At 46.1% G+C, this 19,588-nt stretch overlaps 1 protein-coding gene across 4 annotated transcripts in view; it reads left to right on the top strand.

Annotated features, from left to right (window-relative positions):
• VARS2 (valyl-tRNA synthetase 2, mitochondrial) overlaps positions 1 to 19,588 on the top strand; it is a 121,675-nt gene that overhangs the window by 1,613 nt on the left and 100,474 nt on the right. For 2 of the 4 annotated variants that reach the window (XM_081901437.1, XM_081901438.1), the window contains exons 2-20: positions 452 to 828; positions 2,121 to 2,205; positions 2,404 to 2,504; positions 3,004 to 3,125; positions 4,281 to 4,347; positions 4,997 to 5,094; positions 5,476 to 5,557; positions 6,649 to 6,768; positions 6,859 to 6,970; positions 9,173 to 9,261; positions 11,464 to 11,554; positions 12,675 to 12,802; positions 13,991 to 14,094; positions 14,968 to 15,049; positions 16,165 to 16,241; positions 16,934 to 17,021; positions 17,152 to 17,260; positions 18,014 to 18,084; positions 19,377 to 19,502. In XM_081901437.1, coding sequence (XP_081757563.1) covers positions 550 to 828; positions 2,121 to 2,205; positions 2,404 to 2,504; positions 3,004 to 3,125; positions 4,281 to 4,347; positions 4,997 to 5,094; positions 5,476 to 5,557; positions 6,649 to 6,768; positions 6,859 to 6,970; positions 9,173 to 9,261; positions 11,464 to 11,554; positions 12,675 to 12,802; positions 13,991 to 14,094; positions 14,968 to 15,049; positions 16,165 to 16,241; positions 16,934 to 17,021; positions 17,152 to 17,260; positions 18,014 to 18,084; positions 19,377 to 19,502 — 2,031 coding nt within the window. In that variant the 5' untranslated portion in view covers positions 452 to 549. Of the gene's footprint in view, positions 1 to 451; positions 829 to 2,120; positions 2,206 to 2,403; positions 2,505 to 3,003; positions 3,126 to 4,280; positions 4,348 to 4,996; positions 5,095 to 5,475; positions 5,558 to 6,648; positions 6,769 to 6,858; positions 6,971 to 9,172; positions 9,262 to 11,463; positions 11,555 to 12,674; positions 12,803 to 13,990; positions 14,095 to 14,967; positions 15,050 to 16,164; positions 16,242 to 16,933; positions 17,022 to 17,151; positions 17,261 to 18,013; positions 18,085 to 19,376; positions 19,503 to 19,588 lie in introns of those variants that run through there. The other 2 variants (XM_081901439.1, XM_081901440.1) reach the window with 2 other exon arrangements.

Genomic DNA, 19,588 nt, shown 5'->3' with positions numbered 1-19,588 from the left:
ACACGCTCTTTCTGGTGCACTTCCGGGTCGGAGGAGCACCGGAAATAGTTTGTGAACATGTGCACGGCCTCCTCCGACCCGGATGTGCATCACAAATAACGCATGCGCAAATGGGGCAGCCACGCAGTGCAGCACCGGTAAGAGCAGGCGGCGGGGGTCACTGCCGGCCGGATAAACGAGTCCCTCGGGCCTTATCCGGCCCGCGGGCCTTACTTTGGGGACCCCTGGCCATAGAACCCCCTCCTGCTCACCTACTGAAACGCCCACTAGTGGGCGGGAGGGACCAGGTTGACTACCCCTGAGCTAAACCATTCAGTATTACATTATTGCATCCACCAAAACTTATTTACAATGTTGAATTTATCTTGATGCTGTCCGTGTTTTCAAATGTACACAATTTCTCCACATATGTTCAATAAATATTTAGTTTGCTTGGTTTTCTTTTCTGCAGGTTCCACCTACCCACCGTGCAAAGACGGAAAAGAGAGCTTATGGCACTGCGAGACGGGTAGCTGTGCGAGAGGTGTGCTTCCCATGCCTGAGAACTGAATGCGTCCAATTCCAAGCATGCCATTGCCCCAGTACAATGCTGGGCCTGTCCGGCACCTGTGTTCTCTCTGCCGTCTTCTTCTCTGGGCTGAGAAGAGGCGCTGGGGGGCGCCTGGCATTTGGAGGTCTTACTCCCAAGCGAGGAAGCCTGAAGGAAACCCGACGGATCTCCATAGCCAAGCAGGGAAAACACCCCACCTGAAAAATAAGGCAGAGAAACAGAAACGGCAGCGGGAGAGGCTGGAGGCCATTGAAGCTGGGCTGCTTGCTGGGTCCAAGGTGAGGCGGTGCTTGGAGGACCAGCGACGTTGATGTCCCCACTAATTATTTAATAAGGGAGAGTCGAGTGAGGAAGAGCCGTTTCTCAGAGGGAGAGCATCTGTTTTGAATGCTGAGGATCTCCGGTTCAATCCTCAGCAGGATTGTTAAAAGTCATGATTTTTAAAAAATAATAATTAAAAGTGGATTTTAAAATTTTAAATTGGATTTTTTATATTTAAATCGGATTTTTAAAAATAAAATGCTTTTGGAGGAAAAATCTTTCTAAAGATAGTTTTCCATTTAAGTTATATTATAGTCCAAAGGCTATTCATCAGGAAATAAGGGTTTGTTTTTAATTATGTAGCATGCGGTTTTATATGCAGTGTTTAAATTCTTTGGTAAATGAATTCCATTAATCCATTCGCAATGTCATGCTCTTCCAGAGGTCTCTGTAAGATTATTTGGGGCAGTTTTTCTAATGAGAATATATTATCACAGAGGCTTGTTTTTGCAGTTCTCAAAAGTGTGAAATTGTGTCTGCAGAGATAACATGCCTTTTCTTCAAAGGAAAAATGCTATAAAATAAACATACAGAGCTGAGGGGAAACCCTTAACCCCATTGTTCTTTTGCAAATTTATATACACAGAATCAGCCTCTTACCTCTTAAATGTTAAGTTCCAAGAGGTTCAATGAATAGATTGTTTGGAGTGGAATAGATCTGCACAAGTAGCTAAGTGTGAAGCCGTGAAAATGAAAGTGCAACCTTCTGAGCAGAATACTCTACAAGTCTTGGGATCTTTGTGTAATAATTGTGCAAGTTTATTATTCCAAAAATGAAACCTTCATCTGGTTGTAAATATTAAGATTATGCCAGCAAGAAAGAGTATTTCTGTAAAAAAAATGATTTAAATCAAGTCTTACTGACTAGTGATTTAAATTGTGATTTAAATCAATTTGATTTACCGTATTTTTTGCTCTATAAGACTCACTTTTTCCCTCCTAAAAAGTAAGGGGAAATGTGTGTGCATCTTATGGAGCGAATGCAGACTGCACAGCTATCCCAGAAGCCAGAACAGCAAGAGGGATTGCTGCTTTCACTGCGCAGCGATCCCTCTTGCTGTTCTGGCTTCTGAGATTCAGAATATTTTTTTCTTGTTTTCCTCCTCCAAAAACTAGGTGCGTCTTGTGGTCTGGTGCGTCTTATAGAGCGAAAAATACAGTAAATCAAATCCACCCTGATTCTCGGCATCTCCAAGTAGGACTTGGGGAGGAAAAGTATGAGCCATCTTGTCTCTGCTGTATTTTGCAGGAGCAGCAGCCAAGCCAAGCCAGGGGCCGAGCCTTGAAAAGCACCGTTCTGTACAACATCCCAACTGCAGCTGGAGAAAAGAAAGGTAACAGTGGGGGGAACAGAACTCCTTGCCCTTTCCATAGCCTCCTGCATCTGTCTGTTGGGAAGCCGGTAGTTTCAGAATGCTGGGTTCCACACCTTGTACATTTTATACAGATCAGTTCTGGGATTTAATGGAAACACGCATTATTGGGTTTATTTATTTAATAACAGGTACCCTCTGTTGCATTCTTTCCCACAGATACCTCGGCACCGCTGCCTGTCTCGTATAGCCCACGTTATGTTGAAGCTGCCTGGTATTCCTGGTGGGTGAAGGAGGGATTTTTTAAACCAGAGCACCAGGTAGAAAAATTGATGTTGGAAACAAGTGGTTTTAGGTGGGTTGTGCCGTAAACAGGCGAACCAAAGGTGTGCTGCCTTGAGAGTTGACAGATGGCTGAATGGCAGAAATGATAACCCAAGAGGAACACTAGATGTAATAATCAAAGGGCTGAAGTTAACAGAAAAGTAGGTTTTGGTGGAGAAAAACACCTTGATAGAGAGTTTGACAGTGGAACCGATGACTTACAGCTGTCAAGCAATGACTTCCAGCACCTGCTGGGAATGCACTAACTCTGGATTATTTTCATCCATCACGGGGTTTAACTCAGTTGCACACAAAAGCCTCCTGAATCCTGGGACTAGATGGGCCTTAGATCCTTGCCTGCAGGTCTCCCCTTACTTTTTTTTGCCAAACCTTGAAATTAGCAGTTCTGCCATGGTACCCTGATGGTGTAGTAGCCACCAGGCTGTTCTGACCTTGGACGCTGCTGATCTCTCTTTCTGTTTCTCTTTCCCAAAGCACCTCCTGCCCCATCGGAAGCCAGAAACGTTTTCGCTCTCCCTCCCTCCGCCAAACGTCACGGGGTCCCTGCACTTGGGCCACGCCTTGACCGTGGCTCTTGAAGATGCTCTGGTACGTTGGTAAGTGATGCTCTGCGTGGTCATGTGGGTACTTTGCCTCCAGCAGCCGATGGCTCCCCTGCAGCTTCGTGTTTCTTGCTCATGTATTCATTTTTAGATTTATAGCCACCAAACCCCTTAAGATATAAGGGTGAGTGGCTTGCAGCAGGTATACGAATATGCATGAGGGGGGTCTGCAGCTCATGAAAAAGAGTCCGTGCTTTTGATATAAGGCAGCTTCCTTGGTTCCAATGGGCAGTCTAAACTTCTTTTATCCGGACCACATTTTCAGAATAAAAATTTGCTGACACCACGCTGAATTTTCCATTGATAAGAAATACATTGGAAAACAAAAAGAAACAACGGCTAGCAGTGTTTGAGTCATAAGAGCATCAGTTGGTGCTCTTGCTCTCCTTTTGAAAATATATTCTGCCAATAAAAAATTATCTTGAACTGCACTACACCGAAATGTTTAAATGTTTCTCCGATTGTACTTGAATCTTCCCCGCCACACTTGCCACATTCCCCTGCCACATGGCTGTGTCGTGACACATCTTTTGAGAACCACTGGTTTAGAGAGAGGGGTCCACCATCTTGAATGTATCACAGCCTGATTTACGGGGCTTCCAGAATTCTCCTGGGGAAGCCATGACTGTTTAAAGTGGTATCCTAGTGTTCTCTTATTCCTCCACCAAATGTGGGATGGGGCATTGGCCTGATCCAACTTAGAACTCTTCTAGTATTCTTAACTTTTGTACAGAAGGCTGTGTTCCAGCTATGCCAAATTCATAGGTTTCGACAGGCACACCCCGTAGGCATCTGTCTCCGTCCAGGAAATGGGGAGGCATTATTACAGAGCAGGGACATGTTCCAGCAAGGCAAAAGTGCTTGAGGATGTTGCAGAGCATGGCGTGGCCTCAGCAGTGTGCCAAGGGTTAGGCAGAGAGGGCTGGTGGGCTGAATTTGGCCCCGGAACCTGAGGTTCTCCGCCTATGTTGTAGAGCCTGTGCTCTGTCCTTGGGATCTGCTTCCTCTTTTAGCTGGTGTTTATTTTTTTGGGGTGGGGGGCAGCTATGCTATTTCTAGAGATGCTGGTTCTGATCTGGCATCAGGTCACTGTGTTTAGCAGCAGGGCAGTTGCTGAGTTCTGTGTTGTGGTCTTTCAATGTCTTGCAGGAAAAGAATGCAAGGCTATAAAGTTCTGTGGGTTCCAGGGTCCGATCATGCTGGGATTGCCACTCAGGTGAGATAATAAATAAATAAAATTTATTTATACCCCACCCTCCCCAGCCAGAGCTGGGCTCAGGGCGGCTAACTCCAGTAAAATTACAGTAAAAACATAATAGGGAAAACAACACAATTTAAAATGCAGGTTAAATTCAGCCTTGTTTTAAAAGTAGCCCATAGATCCAAACCATAAGGGGAGGGAAACATAAGGGTCAGACTGAGTCCAAACCAAAGCCCAGGCAGAACAGCTCTGTCTTGCAGGCCCTACGGAAAGATGTCAAGTCTCGCAGGGCCCTAGTCTCTTGTGGCAGAGCGTTCCACCAAGTTGGGGCCAGTACTGAAAAGGCCCTGGCCCTAGTTGAGACCAATCTAACCACCGTGCGACCTGGGACCTCCAAAATGTTGTCATTTGTGGACCTTAAGGTCCTCTGCGGGGCATACCAGGAGAGGCGGTCCCAGGAGCATACCAGGAGAGGCTCCTATCGCGTGGTTCCCCATTCCTGACACGGAAGTAAGTCCCACTTTACCTAATGGGGCTTGGTTCCTAGCACGTCGTCTTAGGATGGTAGCCTTAGAGGGGGTGGAATGAGAGTGTAGGGTTCTAGTCAAGTTTCCTGCATGGGATGCATTCAGATTCCCGTTGTTTTCTACTGTTGTCTGGCCAGGCTGTGGTGGAAAGAAAGATCTGGAAGGAGAGGGGAGTCCTCCGAAAAGAGCTCAAGCGCGAGGAATTCCTCCAGGAGGTCTGGAACTGGAAAGAGGAGTGAGTATCTGAGGGACTCAGGCCATTTGCCTGTTTAGGGAAGTTTTTAAATGTCTGATGCTGTATTGTTTTTAATATTCAGTTGGAAGCTGCCCAGAGTGGTTGGGGAAACCCAGCCAGATGGGCGGGATATAAATAATAAATTGTTGTTGTTGTTGTTATTTTATTTTATTATTATTATTAAATGTGGTATAGGGGGGCGGTCCAAGGATAGATTGAGGAGTGTGTGGAAATTACATAAAATGGAATGTGCTTTAGCTTAAGGCAAGAGCAGGTTTCTTTCTTGCATGGCAACCAAACAGAAAAACCTCCTTTTTGTTCTTCCTTTTACCTCTGTGCATAAAAGGTTTGCTTTTGTTCTGCTTTTTCTCCTGAGATCAGGAAAGGGAACGAAATATTCCAGCAGCTGAAGGTGATGGGAGCCTCATTGGACTGGGACAGAGTCTGTTTCACCATGGACTCTGTGAGTAGCAGATTCTGAAAATGCAAATGTGGTTTGTACATAACGATGTGTGTTATAGGAATGTCAGTCTGTGGTTAATTCCTTTGGTTTCTGATGCCGTATCAAGTTCTGCTTCTCTTGTACTGTCTCTATGTGAAACAAGAAAGATATAAATAGGTAGCATTTTGGAAATAGCAATTGTAAATATAGTGGCACCTTGGGTTACAAACACTTTGGGTTACAACGCTAACCTGAAAGTAGTACCTTGGGTTAAGAACTTTCCCCCATGATGAGAACAGAAATCACACGGCGCAGCAGGAGCAGGAGGCCCTATTAGTGAAAGCTCGCCTCAGGTTAAGAATGGTTTCAGGTTAAGAATGGACCTCCGGCAAAAACCAAAAAGTGAAGTAAAAAAAGAATGGGAGTGCCTAAATGCATACCTTAAAAGTCAAGGTTCGAGGACAGAAATCTGGCTGAGCCTGGAATAACCTTGTGAAGTGAAAGGATAAGAAAGAGGGATTTATATTTAGATGTTAGGATAGAGATGATCAGGAAAACAGGAAGACACAATGAGAGATAAAGGAGGTGCTGTGGGATTGGTGGAAGTCAATGTTTGTTTTTCTTTTTAGTGTTTATATTATTAACTTGTAAGATATGGATTTGTTTTTTGTTTGTTTTTTGAATGTTAGTTTGTGTGTGTTGTGTATTGATATTTTTTGAGTTGTTGTTGGGTGGAAAAAGACTAATAAAATTTATATATTTTTTAAAAAAGGGGGGAAAAGAATGGACCTCCGGAACGAATTAAGTTCGTAATCCGAGGTACCACTGTATGAGCAATGCTGTTACAGTTGCCAGAGCGGCAGATCTTTTTCTTTTACCTCTTCGTTAACTTCGTTGTATTAAATCTGAATATAAATAAAGGTGTGTTCTAAGGGGAAATAGTGGATGAAAATAATGCAAATTTCCGTGGATTTCAAGTAATTTGCAAGCTGATGCAGAAACGGGTGCAGACTGTGGCTTCCGTCGTCGTTGCTGCTGCTACAGACTGGCTATGGCCACCATCATTCTTTCTTTGCCTCCTTCCAGCATTACCATAGCTCTTTCCTTCTTAGGGCTTCTCGCAAGCGGTGACCGAGGCCTTTGTGCGACTGCATGAGCAGGGCCTGGTGTACCGAGAGAGGCGCCTCGTGAATTGGTCATGCGCCTTGCGATCGGCCATTTCTGACATTGAGGTGAGTGGGAGGAGTCTGGCGGCACACGGTGGCTGGGAGAAGGGGGTGCTCTTTAGGACCGAGGTGACTCATGGATGGTGTCCCTGTCAGGTGGAGAACAGGCAGCTCAAAGGACGGGCGGAGCTCTCTGTGCCCGGATTCCAAGGCAAAGTGCCGTTTGGGGTCTTGGTGACATTTGCCTACAAAGTGGAAGGAGAGGATGGTGAGTTAACAAGCGGCAAGATGTCGTTCCTGTTGCTTATTTTTGTATCTTTATTTTTTATTTGTGTTGGAATGGTTTGGTTTGGTTGTGTATCTTTGAATGTCGAACGGAATCCTTTCCGGAAGTCCGTTTGACTTCCAAAGCATTCAAAAACCAAAGCGCGGCTTCCGATTGGCTGCAGGAAGCTCCTGCAGCCAATCGGAAGCCCCGTCGGATGTTCAGCTTCCAGAAGAACGTTCGAAAACCGGAACAGTCACTTCCAGGTTTCGATTGTTCAGGAGCCAAAATGTTCGATAACTAGGCTGTTCGAAAACCAAGGTCCGACTGTATTGTGTTATGACTACTTTTGTTATTTTGTAATGGTGTATTTTTTATGTTGTAAGCCACCCTGAGCTGTGGAAAGGTGGCCTACAAATAGTAGAATCATGGAGCAAAGAGGAAGCTGGTAATAACCTAGATATGAACTTGAGTGGGGACAGTTTAAGGTCAGCTATGTTCACTGCTATTTTTACTGTTTTGATTTTGAGTTTCCATCTGTTTCAATCCTGTTAGCCTCTTTCAAGGCTTCCGTTACATATAAACAAACGGAAGGCTCTCGTCACATTTGCAACTGCCCTTCCTCCTAAGAAACTCAAGGTAGACACACTGGGGGCGAGGTGAGCCTACCTGCTTTTTAACCTTGCAACAGCCCTGAAAGGTAGGTTAGCGGAGAGATTTTGGTTCAAGATCACTGTGCTTCACAGCTGAGAGATGCGAAGGACCCTTATCTCCCTGGTTCAAGGCTTTGTCTGCAGCGTTGAATGCGGTCGGGTCCAGGTTGAGACATGCTATCTTTTCATAGACGTGGAAGATACCCTCTCAGCTGTGTTTTACAGGAAAAGTCATTTCTTGGGACTCTTGGATGTTTCAGTTGGCAACCTATTGATAAAAAAAACCCACAGAATCTCTTACAATCGATTGGTTCTCTTTTGTTACCGTATTTTTCGCTCCATAGGGCGCACCGGACCATAGGGCGCACCTAGTTTTTAGGGGGGGAAATCCCCCCCACACCCCCAAAGAGCAAAGAAGCCAAGACATCTATCTTGGCTTCCTCTTTAGCCATGCACAACCTCTCCAGCTGGGAGAAGCTGCGCGCGGCTTTGTTTTTAGCTGCGGGGCTGGGACCGACCCCTCTTGCTCTCCAGGCTTCAGCGAAAGCCTGCATTCGCCCCATATGACGCACACACATTTCCCCTTCATTTTTGGAGGGGAAAAAGTGCGTCCTATAGAGCAAAAAATACGGTAATTAACGGGAAGAGATGCAGCTTGGCTATTGGGCAGTGTAAGATAGCAGGCCAAGATTTTCCTCAGTTGGGTTAAAGGTGGAGGAGGCCTTATGGTGAAAGGGTGTGTAAGAAATCCAATAAGTAAATAAGGCGGCATAAATGGACATCCCATTCTCCTCACATGGCTACATCCTTTTCCCCCCATCTTGTGTGCTGACAAGCCCCACAGGAACGCTACCTTTCTGATTCATCATCAACCTTTTATTCGACCGTCAGTCAGAAAAAAAATACATTTGTCAATACACAGTTAAAACATCCAGGAAGATTTTAGAGCTTAGCCAACCCTAAAATGGGCTAAACAGATAGCCCCATATCAATACAGTCAATTATAGTCTTGCGATGCTTAAAAGCTAAAAAAAGAAATTTGGCCACCAAGAAAGGTATAGCTCTAGTGACATTATTCAGCAAGTATAAAACCTGATTTTCTTCGGGTAGGAAGCTAAATTGACATAGGAGTGGGTCTATAAAATTTTGTCTAAGCTCTGCATAAGAAGGGCAAGTCAAGAGAATGTGTTCGGTGGACTCAGCCACACCCATGGCACAATGACAGGTTCTCTGGGCATATGGTACTCCCCTGTACCTTTCCCACAATATCGCAGAGTCAAGGACATTTAATCTAGCTGCTGTAAGAAGTCTGCGGTATTCCACATAGTGGATTTCTGCAAGGTAGGAGGCTGGTATGGTCCAATAAATCTGGTCCCCTAGGAACATCCCTGGTTTTACCTGGGCTATGTCCTCTTGTCTGGCAATGTCACTCAGTCTCCGGGAGATCACCGCTCTAGCTTGATTGTACGTCATAGACTCAAAGTTTTACCTTTCTGATTAAAACACCTTTGTTTTCCCGCGTCTGGTCTCTGCTTCCTTTGACTGAGGGCAGGCGAGGAACTTCCTGTGGCCACAACCCGTCCGGAGACCATGTTGGGAGACGTGGCGGTCGCTGTCCATCCGGATGACCCGCGGTATAGAGTAAGACTTCTGCGCCCTGTTCTCCCTTCCGATAGCAAGGCCCAGCTTGAAATGCATACAGCAGTACCTTGGGTTACAGACGCTTCAGGTTACAGACTCCGCTACCCAGAAATAGTATCTCAGGTTAAGAACTTTACCTCAGGATGAGAACAGTAATTGCACTGCGGCAGCGGGAGGCCCCATTAGCTAAAGTGGTACCTCAGGTTAAGAACAGTTTCAGGTTAAGAACGGACCTCCAGAACGAATTAAGTTCTTAACCCAAGGTACCACTGTATTGGCTGGCAGAGGCCTTGGGGGAACTAGATGTGAAACCTGACATGGACAGCCTGTGACAGATTAATTTCATGCAGCCCACAAAAATAAGGTGCGGAGGAGACAGAAAGAAAAAGAGATGGGATAGCACACACAGAGCAAGAGAGATAGAGTGGGATAGAGAGCTGTATAATCCTGTAACCCATCATTGACAGCAGACCTGACTAAATTTTCCTATGAGTCAACAAACATTCCTATGAAAACAGTTTCGCACTCGGACTGCGTGGCTCAATTTGGCTTAGATGCTGTTGTGCCACAAAATCTCTACCTACCTTGGGTTGTTGGCCTGTGAGTCTCTGTCTCTCTCTCTCTCTCTCGCTAGCTGAGTGGTAGAATCACAGTATTGTTTTGCCCAGAAATAGAAGGAAGAAAAAGTCCCAACAAAAGGAAGATTGGATAACCAAGATGATGGACTATGCCAAAATGGCAAAAATGACTGTGAAAATCAGACACCAAGATGATAAGAAATTCAGTGAAGAGTGGGAAAATTTTATAGAGTATCTTAAAGATCACTGTAGATATTTAAAAACATTAGCAAGGTGGCTGAAGGCAGCCCTGTTCTGGAAAGTTTTTAATGTGCGACATTTTGATGTATTTTTAATCTTGGTTGGAAGCCGCCCAGAGTGGCTGGGAAAACCCAGCCAGATGGGCGGGGTACAAATAATAAATTATTATTATTATTATTATTATTATTATTATTATTATTATTATTATTAACTTAAAATGTAACAAGGCGTAAGCTGAAAATGGATATAAAAGGAATTTGGAAAAATGTAATTAGATGCAGCAGAAAGAATAGAAATATTATGGAAACTGGGGCGGGGGGGGGAGCCCGGGGATTCAAGTGTTAAAAATGGGAAATGATTTAAAGTTATAGAACATTCTTTAAAAAATAAATAAAAATAAAAAAGAATCAGAATTTTAGTCCAACCCCCCTGCAATGCAGGTGGATCAACTGCACTGCATGCAGAAGGTCCCAAGTTCAGTCCCTGGCATCTCTAGCTGGGAAAGACTCTTGCTTTAAAACCTTGGAGAGCCACTGCCAGTCTAAGAACTAAGTGAGAATAGCCACCGGTCTGATCCAGTGGAAGGAAACTTCCTATGTTTCGATGAATCTGGGTGTGCAGATCAGGCAATACTGGGCAGGAGGGATCAGTTAGTGTGAAGCAGTTGCCCTGCTCACTGGGTTGGCCAGAAGCAATATTGGTAGCATATTGAGAATAATAATAATAATAATAATAATAATAATAATAATAATAATAATAATAAATTTTATTTATACCCCACCCTCCCCAGCCAGAGCCGGGCTCAGGGCAGCTAACACCAATAAAATCACAATAATAAACCTAATTTAAAATACAGGTTAAAATGCAATTTAAAATGCAGCCTCATTTTAAAAGTAGCCGATAAATCAAGACCATAAGGGGAAGGTCAGACTGAGTCCAAACCAAAGGCCAGGCGGAACAGCTCTGTCTTGCAGGCCCTGCAGAAAGATGTCAAGTCCCGCAGGGCCCTAGTCTCTTGTGACAGAGCGTTCCACCAAGTCAGGGCCAGTACTGAAAGAGCCCTGACCCTACTTGAAACCAATCTAACCACCTTGAGACCTGGGACCTCCAAAATGTTGTCATTTATGGACCGTCCACAGGACATACCAGGAGAGGCAGTCCCGTAGGTACGAGGGTCTTAGGTTGCGCAGGGCTTTAAAGGTTGAAACCAGCACTTAAAACTGACCCTGTACTCCATCAGGAGACAGTGCAGTTGGTAAAGCACTGGATGAATGTGTGCGACTCTCCCACCACCAGCAAAGGGGAGCTGCTTTGAATTTTTTCTTTCTTGAGAGCTGACCGCAGTATGACCGGGTTTGTCTTTCTGGGGTTTTTTTTTTGCCAGCACCTTCACGGCAAGAGACTCTGCCACCCATTCACCGGCCGTCTCCTTCCTGTCCTTACCGACCCCTCTGTGGAGCAGGAGATGGGCACAGGTAGGCCTGCTTTCTGGAAGCTGGATGTTTGTGTTATTGCAGTCAATAAAGACAGACACGGGTTCTCCGAGGAAGGTCAGAATTCATTTAGCTGCACGGAGGCCAGCGAGATGTTTCTCAAATGCTGAGCCCCGATTGCTCGCTGGGGGCTGCCTTTTATAGTGAGCAACAAACAACTTCTTACAGGATTAAAAGGTAAAGGGACCCCTGACCGTTAGGTTCAGTCATGGCCGACTCTGGGGTTGCAGCGCTCATCTCACTTTATTGGCCGAGGGAGCCGGCGTACAGCTTCCGGGTCATGTGGCCAGCATGACTAAGCCACTTCTGGCGAACCAGAGCAGCACAGGGAAACACTGTTTACCTTCCCACCAGAGCGATACCTATTGATCTACTTGCACTTTGACGTGCTTTCGAACCGCTAGGTGGGCAGGAGCAGGAACCAAGCAACGAGAGCTCACTCTGTTGCGGGGATTCGAACCGCCAACCTTCTGATCGGCAAGCCCTAGGCTCTCTGGTTTAGACCACAGCGCCACCCGCTCCCTTAGCTTACAGGATTACTCAAGTGAAAAAGCAGAACTTTCCTCAAGTGGTAAAAAGCAGAACTTTTCTAGTTTCTCTTTCCACCCCCACCTGTTTGCCCAAGCTGCCAGCCTTTGCAAGTTTCCCCAAACTGTTGTCTTGTGCAAATTTTAAAACAGACACAAGTCAGCTCATCCTTTGTGGATGTGGGACTGTCTGGCCTAGATGGCTTACACAGCACTTTCTGCTAGTCTCCAGAGTGGGAACTGTTGGAGGAGATACAGTGGTACCTCGGGTTACATACGCTTCAGGTTATATATGCTTCAGGTTACAGACTCCGCTAAATATTACCTCAGGTTAAGAACTTTGCTTCAGGATGAGAACAGAATTCGCATGCCGGTGGTGCAGCGGCAGCGGGAGGCCCCATTAGCTAAAGTGGTGCTTCAGGTTAAGAACAGTTTCAGGTTAAGAATGGACCTCCGAAATGAGTTAACCCGAGGTACCACTGTAGTCTCCATTCAGTGTGACGAACAGCAGCGTCCGGCGTGGGGTATCTGTTCTCATAGATGCCCCTTCTCACTTTTTCTCGCCACCTTCGCAGGGGCTGTGAAGGTGACCCCAGCGCACAGCCATGCCGACTACGAACTGGCTCGCCGGCACAGCCTGCCGTTCATCTCGGTTATTGCGGAAGATGGCACGATGACGGCCGAGTGTGGGGATTGGCTACAGGTAAGCTTGGCCTTTTAAGAGGGCTTCCATGCGAGCTTACGGTTGCTCGGAACACTGCAGCAAGAGCCGTTTGCAGTCACCACTACATCCCTCCACGTTGGGGCTGACCCAACTGATGTAGCTTCGCCAAAGATGGCAGATTCGGACGCACCATTAAGTGGAAGGCAGTTGTTTGATTCTTCAATGTGGATAGATTTCTTACATGAGAGTTGACATTTGGATTTCATGCCCCAATACCAAAATGTCTTAGATGGGGTCCGTCTTTAATAATAATAATAATAATAATAATAATAATAATAATAATAATAATTATTTATTTATGCCCTGCCCATCTGGCTGGGTTTCCCCAGCCACTCTGGGTGGCTTCCAGCTGAATATTAAAAACAATACAGTGTCAGACATTAAAAACTTCCCTAAACAGGGCCGCCTTCAGTTGTCTTTTAAAAGTAAAATAGTTGTTTATTGCCTTGACATCTGCTGGGAGGGCGTTCCACAGGGCAGGCGCCACTACCGAGAAGGCCCTCTGCCTGGTTCCCTGTAACCTCACTTCTCACAGTGAGGGAACCGCCAGAAGGCCCTCGGCGCTGGATCTCAGTGTCCGGACTGAACGATGGGGGTGGAGACGCTCCTACAGGTATACTGGACCGAGGCCATTTAGGGCTTTAAAGGTCAGCACCTACACTTTGAATTGTGCTCGGAAACGTACTGGGAGACAATGAAGATCTTTCAGGACCGGTGTTATATGGTCTCGGCGGCCACTCCCAGTCACCATGCTCATGAAAAAAGAACCCCAGGAATACCTATGTCATAATAAAACTGTTAATTACCGTACTTTTCTGTGTATAAGACTAGGTTTTTTCCTTTTGAAATTATTCTTAAAAGTGTGGGTTGTCTTATACATGGATAGTGCGTAGGGTGGACATTTGATTGGCTGCTGTCAGCGGCTGTTGGTCATGTTATTGGTTGCTGCGTCAAGGGCTGGTGTTGATTGGCTGACGCTACAGCAGTTGGGCGGGTGATTGGCAGCTTCTGCCAGTGAGGGGAGATTTTTGGCAACTCCCCCAAAAAAGAGTCCCCCCAAATAGGCGGCTTCTTATACATGGGGGCATCTTATACATGGAAAAATATGGTATATTTTTTTAAGTTAGCACAAGACACTGGATGATAGGAAAGGTGTTCCCCTTTCAGGGGCTGCATAGATTCCTGGCCCGTGAGAAGGTGTTGGCTGCTTTGAAGGAGAGAGGACTCCATCGGGGGGCCAAGGAACATCCCATGGTGCTTCCCCTGTGCAGGTAATGGTAGAATTTTTATTTTTTATACCTCTCCTCTCCCCTCCCCAGCCATCCTTCAGTTTCATCTAGCTGTCTTTATTGGTGATGATTAAAGCCCTAACGAAACAGGGTGCTGTACATTAGGGGGTGGGGGTATCCCAGGCCCTGGGGCACAAATGCAGCCATCCATTTTTTGTGGGGAGGGGTGGCAAGTAACATTTTTGCCGTTGTAGTCGCATGCATGAATAAACTTCTATACGTCTTGGGTAGTTCTGTCCCTATAATTCCCAAAAGGAAAAAGAAGTCTCAGTGAAAGAAGAATGGATACAAAAACCTATGGAATATGCAGAAATGGTGAAACTTACCGGGGAGCGGGGAGAAAGAAATCAAGATAACAAACTTTTTTTAATAAAAGAATGTAAATGGTTTATTGATTATTTACAAATCAACTGTAAACAGATAAGAACATTGGCAGGAGAATAACCTGCAGTTTTATAAGAGTATCTATTTAAAGTCGATGAATAAGTGAGCAAATTAAGTTAATTTGAATATGCAGAGAAAGAGGGGGAAGGAAGCTGGGTTTTGAAATGTTAAAATGAATGTAAAATTATTGAAATGTATAAAACTGAAAATCATAAAATAAAAATTTAAATGCAGCCACCTAGAGCTCTTTCTCTCTCTGGTCCCTGCAAACAACTGAGATTGTATTGCTCCTTAGGGCTGAGGCTTTTTATTATTATTATTATTGCTTATGCTCTACCTATGCTGACGCCACTATATAAATAGCACTAACATCCTGATGCTGGAGGATTTTAGCATTGCAAGGTGGAAGGCATCCTGGGAATCGGAAGTGACTCTTTGTTCTATCTCTCCCCCAACTCCCACCCTTCACAGCCGCTCTGGGGATGTGATCGAAACCCTCTTGAAGAACCAGTGGTTTGTCCGATGTGAAGAAATGGCTCGTGGGGCCTTGGAGGTAACTCCCCAAACGCTTTAACATTGCTAGGATAATCTGATACAGCCCACATTCTAAGACTGGAACTATAAGGGTGGGGAGCATGCATGTATTAGACTGCAGAGATCTTTAGAATTGCTATATAATTATTATTTATTTATACCCCACCCAACTGGCTGGGTTTCCCCAGCCACTCTGGGGAATATTAACAGAATATTAAAATGCAATAACCTATTAAACATTAAAAGCTTCCCTAAACAGGGCTGCCTTCAGATGTCTTCTAAAAGTCTGGTAGTTGTTTATCTCTTTGACATCTGTTGGGAGGGCGTTCCACAGGGCGGGTGCCACTACTGAAATGACCCTCTGCCTGGTTCCCTGTAACTTGGCTTCTTGCAGTGAGGGAACCACCAGAAGGCCTTCGGCGCTGGACCTCAGTGTCCGGGTAGAACAATGGGGGTGGAGACGCCCCTTCAGGTATACTGGGCTGAGGCCATTTAGGGCTTTAAAGGTCAGCACCAATATTTTGAATTGTGCTCAGAAAGGTATTGGGAGCTGATGTAAGTCTTTCAAGACTGGTGTTATGTGGTCTTGGCGTGTCCCATTGTGACTACAGTACAAGATATAGCGATGCTCATCAATCTTGGTGGCTTCACACGAGGGTTTAACTAAATAGTTGTGGGAGTTTGAGACAGCACAAAGAGTCCCGCTAATGCAACAGTACTTGCCCCCTTCTCCTCCTCTGCGATGCCTCCTTAAATCAGCTATTTGGGTTTGGGAAAGTCCCCAGAACAGCTCATGGGGGGAGGAGAGGGGAGATTGGTCCATCTGACAAGCAGAAATGCTTGCTCTGATGGAATGATCACATTACGTGATGTTGAATTCCACCCATGGAGTTCCTGGCGATTACTAGTCATGATGGCTGTATGCCACTTGCAGAATCAGAGGCAACCTTCATCTGAACTTCAGTCGCCAGAAAACCAAGGGTGGGGAAGTGTTTTGGCTTGGCTTGTCGCCTGCTTGCATGCTTCCCAGGGGCATCTCGTTGGTTACTAAGAGATAGAAAGACACACCTCTCCACCCAAGGTATCAGCTTGCCCTGAATTGAGTTAACCAGGTTTATCTGTTTCTTCCCTAAGGCTGTGGAGTCCGGATTCTTGAAGTTGACCCCTAAATTCCATGAGAAAAACTGGAGGACTTGGCTCTTGAATACCAGGTAAGATAGGATATTCCTTGTATTTTGTATTGTTGTTTTACTGCTATGGCTGATGGCTGATGCAAATAAAGATTCATTCATTCATTCCTGTTGCTAAAGTAATAAAGAGGGATTTTGGCTGCTATTCTACAGCCGTCGGGGTGGGCTGGCAGCACTTACCTGACCTCCTGTCGCCCGCTAGTGTGTTTGCACCGCACCAACCTCATTGCCACCTCTTCCTCTTAGTAAGCGGCGACACTGGTTTTGGGTCGCTGCCGCCTGGGTGTAAGCCCCATTGGACTTGATGGGACTTAACAGAGATGCTTCTATGAAATTTCCCTCTTGTACATGGGAGGTGCTGTTTTGGCTACGCAAGCAGAGGCGCTCACAGCCTGAACACCACAAATAAAGGGAATAATTATTCCAGAAGCATCTAACTAGCCCAGCCTGATGCCATCCAGCCGCAGAGATCTTCTATTGAGCAAGCGTTATATAAATGTTGTTAAAGAAGGTTTGGGGACCACAAATCCCATCATCCTCCACAAGCTTGGCTATTGTCCAGGGATTATGGGAGTTGTAGTCCAAAACCTGGAGGGCACCATGTTGGGGAAAGCAGAGCTAGACGGACCTTCATTTGATCTTGCAAGTGGCCCTTGTGTTCTTGAAATCCAAATGGCATCATTTTGATTGATTTTCTCCTCCCTCCCACTCAGTGACTGGTGTATTTCTCGCCAGTTGTGGTGGGGTCATCAGATTCCAGCCTATCGGGTCACGGTTCCAGGATCACTGGATGCAGCAGAGGTGAGTTTTAGCCTCTTTGACTGGGTATCAGCCACCGTAGCAAAGGGGTTGGCAGGGTTGTGGTTGGAAACGAGTCTCTGGCGCCTCCGGTCCTAGTTGCAATGCGACTTCAGCTTCTTTTCATCTGCAGCAGGAGGAGAGCGATGGATTATGGGTAGTGGGCAGGACAGAAGCAGAAGCTCGGGGGAAAGCAGCAGGCATGCTGGGAAAACCAGAAAAGGATCTGGAGCTGGTGAGAGGTAAGGCAGCAGCACAGATATTCGTACTTCTGGTAGGGAGAGTGCCAATGCATCTGGCCGAACGCAAGGAAGTGCTTGAAATGAAATTTGGTGGCCTTTGTGAGCCAGCATCATTCTCCATCACACATCCCTACTTTTCCTTTCTATCCCGTCACCTTGAGAAATTGCTTACATTACCAGATACTCTGCGCATTCCTATAAGGAAGCCTTCTAAGAACCATACATGGCCTCAACCCGGTATACCTGAAGGAGCGTCTCCACCCCCATCGTTCAACCTTGACACTGAGGTCCAGCGCCGAGGGCCTTCTGGCGGTTCCCTCACTGCAAGAAGTGAAGTTACAGGGAACCAGGCAAAGGGCCTTCTTGGTGGTGGCACCCGCCCTGTGGAACGCCCTCCCGTCAAATGTCAAGGAAATAAACAACTATATGACTTTTAGAAGACATCTGAAGGCAGCCCTGTTTAGGGAAGCTTTTAATATTTGATGTTTTTAACATCTGATGTTTTATTGTGTTCTTAATATTCTGTTGGGAGCTGCCCAGAGTGGCTGGGGAAACCCAGCCAGATGGGCAGGATATAAATACATTATTATTATTATTATTATTATTATTATTATTATTATACATTGCTGATGGGGTGGGGGAAATCTGGATTAGGACTCTGGGATGGGGACTGGAGGGCCTTTAAACTCCTCCAGATCAGGCACCCTGGACCTTTTGAATAAAACATTCACATTTGTTTTTTGTTTTCACCAGATGCCGATGTCCTGGACACTTGGTTCTCATCTGGACTTTTCCCTTTTGCTGCGCTGGGTTGGCCCCATAAGGTGAGTAGAACTGGGAGGGACAAGGAGCTGAAGAGCCACATGTTCACCCCGCCCCTGGCCAAGAAGAAGACGGCCAGTGGGTAGTGTAATGGGGGCGCCATACTTACCCCTCCACTTACAGCAACCCCAGGCATACATCCTCATGACCTCAAACTCCCATCAGTCCTAGCCAGCATAGCCAGTGATGAGGGATTATGGGAGTGGAGTCCAGCATCTCCAACCCTGCCTTGGAGGTAGCATGTATGGCTTCTTGTTCACTTGCCATGGGTGAAGCATGAGCAGCAGGCCGGGTATTTTTAATGGGAGTCATGACAGCACTATTCTTGTGATCAGTCCTCTGTGTTATTAACTTTTTGCACCACAGATAGAGGTTTGGTTTTGGTTTTTATGCTGAGCACTTGTAGTCTTTAAGCTCGTCTTTGCAATATGCTTTTGAGTTGGGTTAATACTCTTCCCATTTTCTAAATGGGCGCCAAGACTTAAGTGGTTGTTTCAAGGCTATTTGGTGAGCTGCTGGCTCTGGTTCTCCCAGGTCCATATCAAACGTTCAGCTCCACTAAACATTCTCTTTCTCATGAGATTGGTACAGAAACAGAGGGAGGCACCAGGGAGGCAGGAGGGATGGAGGTACTATTACAGGTCTGAGGTAGGTAGGCTTGCCATACGTCTGGAAAATTCCGGACATGCACAGAAATTGGACGCCTAAAATGACGTCTGGGGGGAATTTTAGAATCTTAACAGATGTCAGGAATTTCCGGGACGTATGGCAAACCAGGGTTTCTTTCAGTTTTCTGGGATTCCCCCCCCCCCATGTGTTGGGTTTAAAATATAATAATTCTGGGAGAGGCTCCTTCCAGGCAGCAGTGGAAGTGACAAGGTCATTTCCCTTGACCAGGGAATTGGGGGGAGAAGGAAGGAGGTGGGGAAGAGAGGAAGGTGCAGTCGCGGCGAGCTTTGCCATTTTCACTTTTTTCCGGGGGGTGTGTGTCTTTCCTGGGGGTTTTTTGAATTTCATTTTTTTTAAAAAAAAGTTTCTTTCGGAGCTAGGCAGAGTGGGCATCCAGATGTGCTGGGCGGCGATTGCCCGGCAGTGTCACAGGCTTGCGACAGGAAAGCCAGTGGATCTCCTCCAGGGGTGGTGGTTATTCATAAAACCCTGCAAAATGTGCCAGTTTGGGGCAGTAAGCTCAACAGCTTTGGGGGGGTGTCAGGAAGTTTCCTTTTTGAAATATGGCAAGCCCAGGTGTGGGGCGTGTGCTGACGCCACTGGTCCTGCCTTCGTCCCCCTGCAGACAGAAGATCTCCAGCAGTTCTACCCCAATAGCCTTTTGGAGACTGGGAGCGACCTTCTCTTCTTCTGGGTGGCCCGGATGGTGATGCTGGGGAAACAGTTGACCGGAGAGCTACCTTTTTCTCAGGTATGGATTGGATGCTAGAAATTCTGTACTTCGGTTCCTGGAGGGCATTATGAGAAGATCCATGGGACTGAGAGAAGCAAAGTGTG

Source organism: Podarcis melisellensis (assembly GCF_964234715.1).
Source record: "Podarcis melisellensis genome assembly, chromosome: 2".
Taxonomy (NCBI): domain Eukaryota; kingdom Metazoa; phylum Chordata; class Lepidosauria; order Squamata; family Lacertidae; genus Podarcis; species Podarcis melisellensis.
The sequence above is the reverse complement of the archived record's forward strand: the minus strand, read 5'-3'. Positions and strand labels throughout refer to the sequence as shown.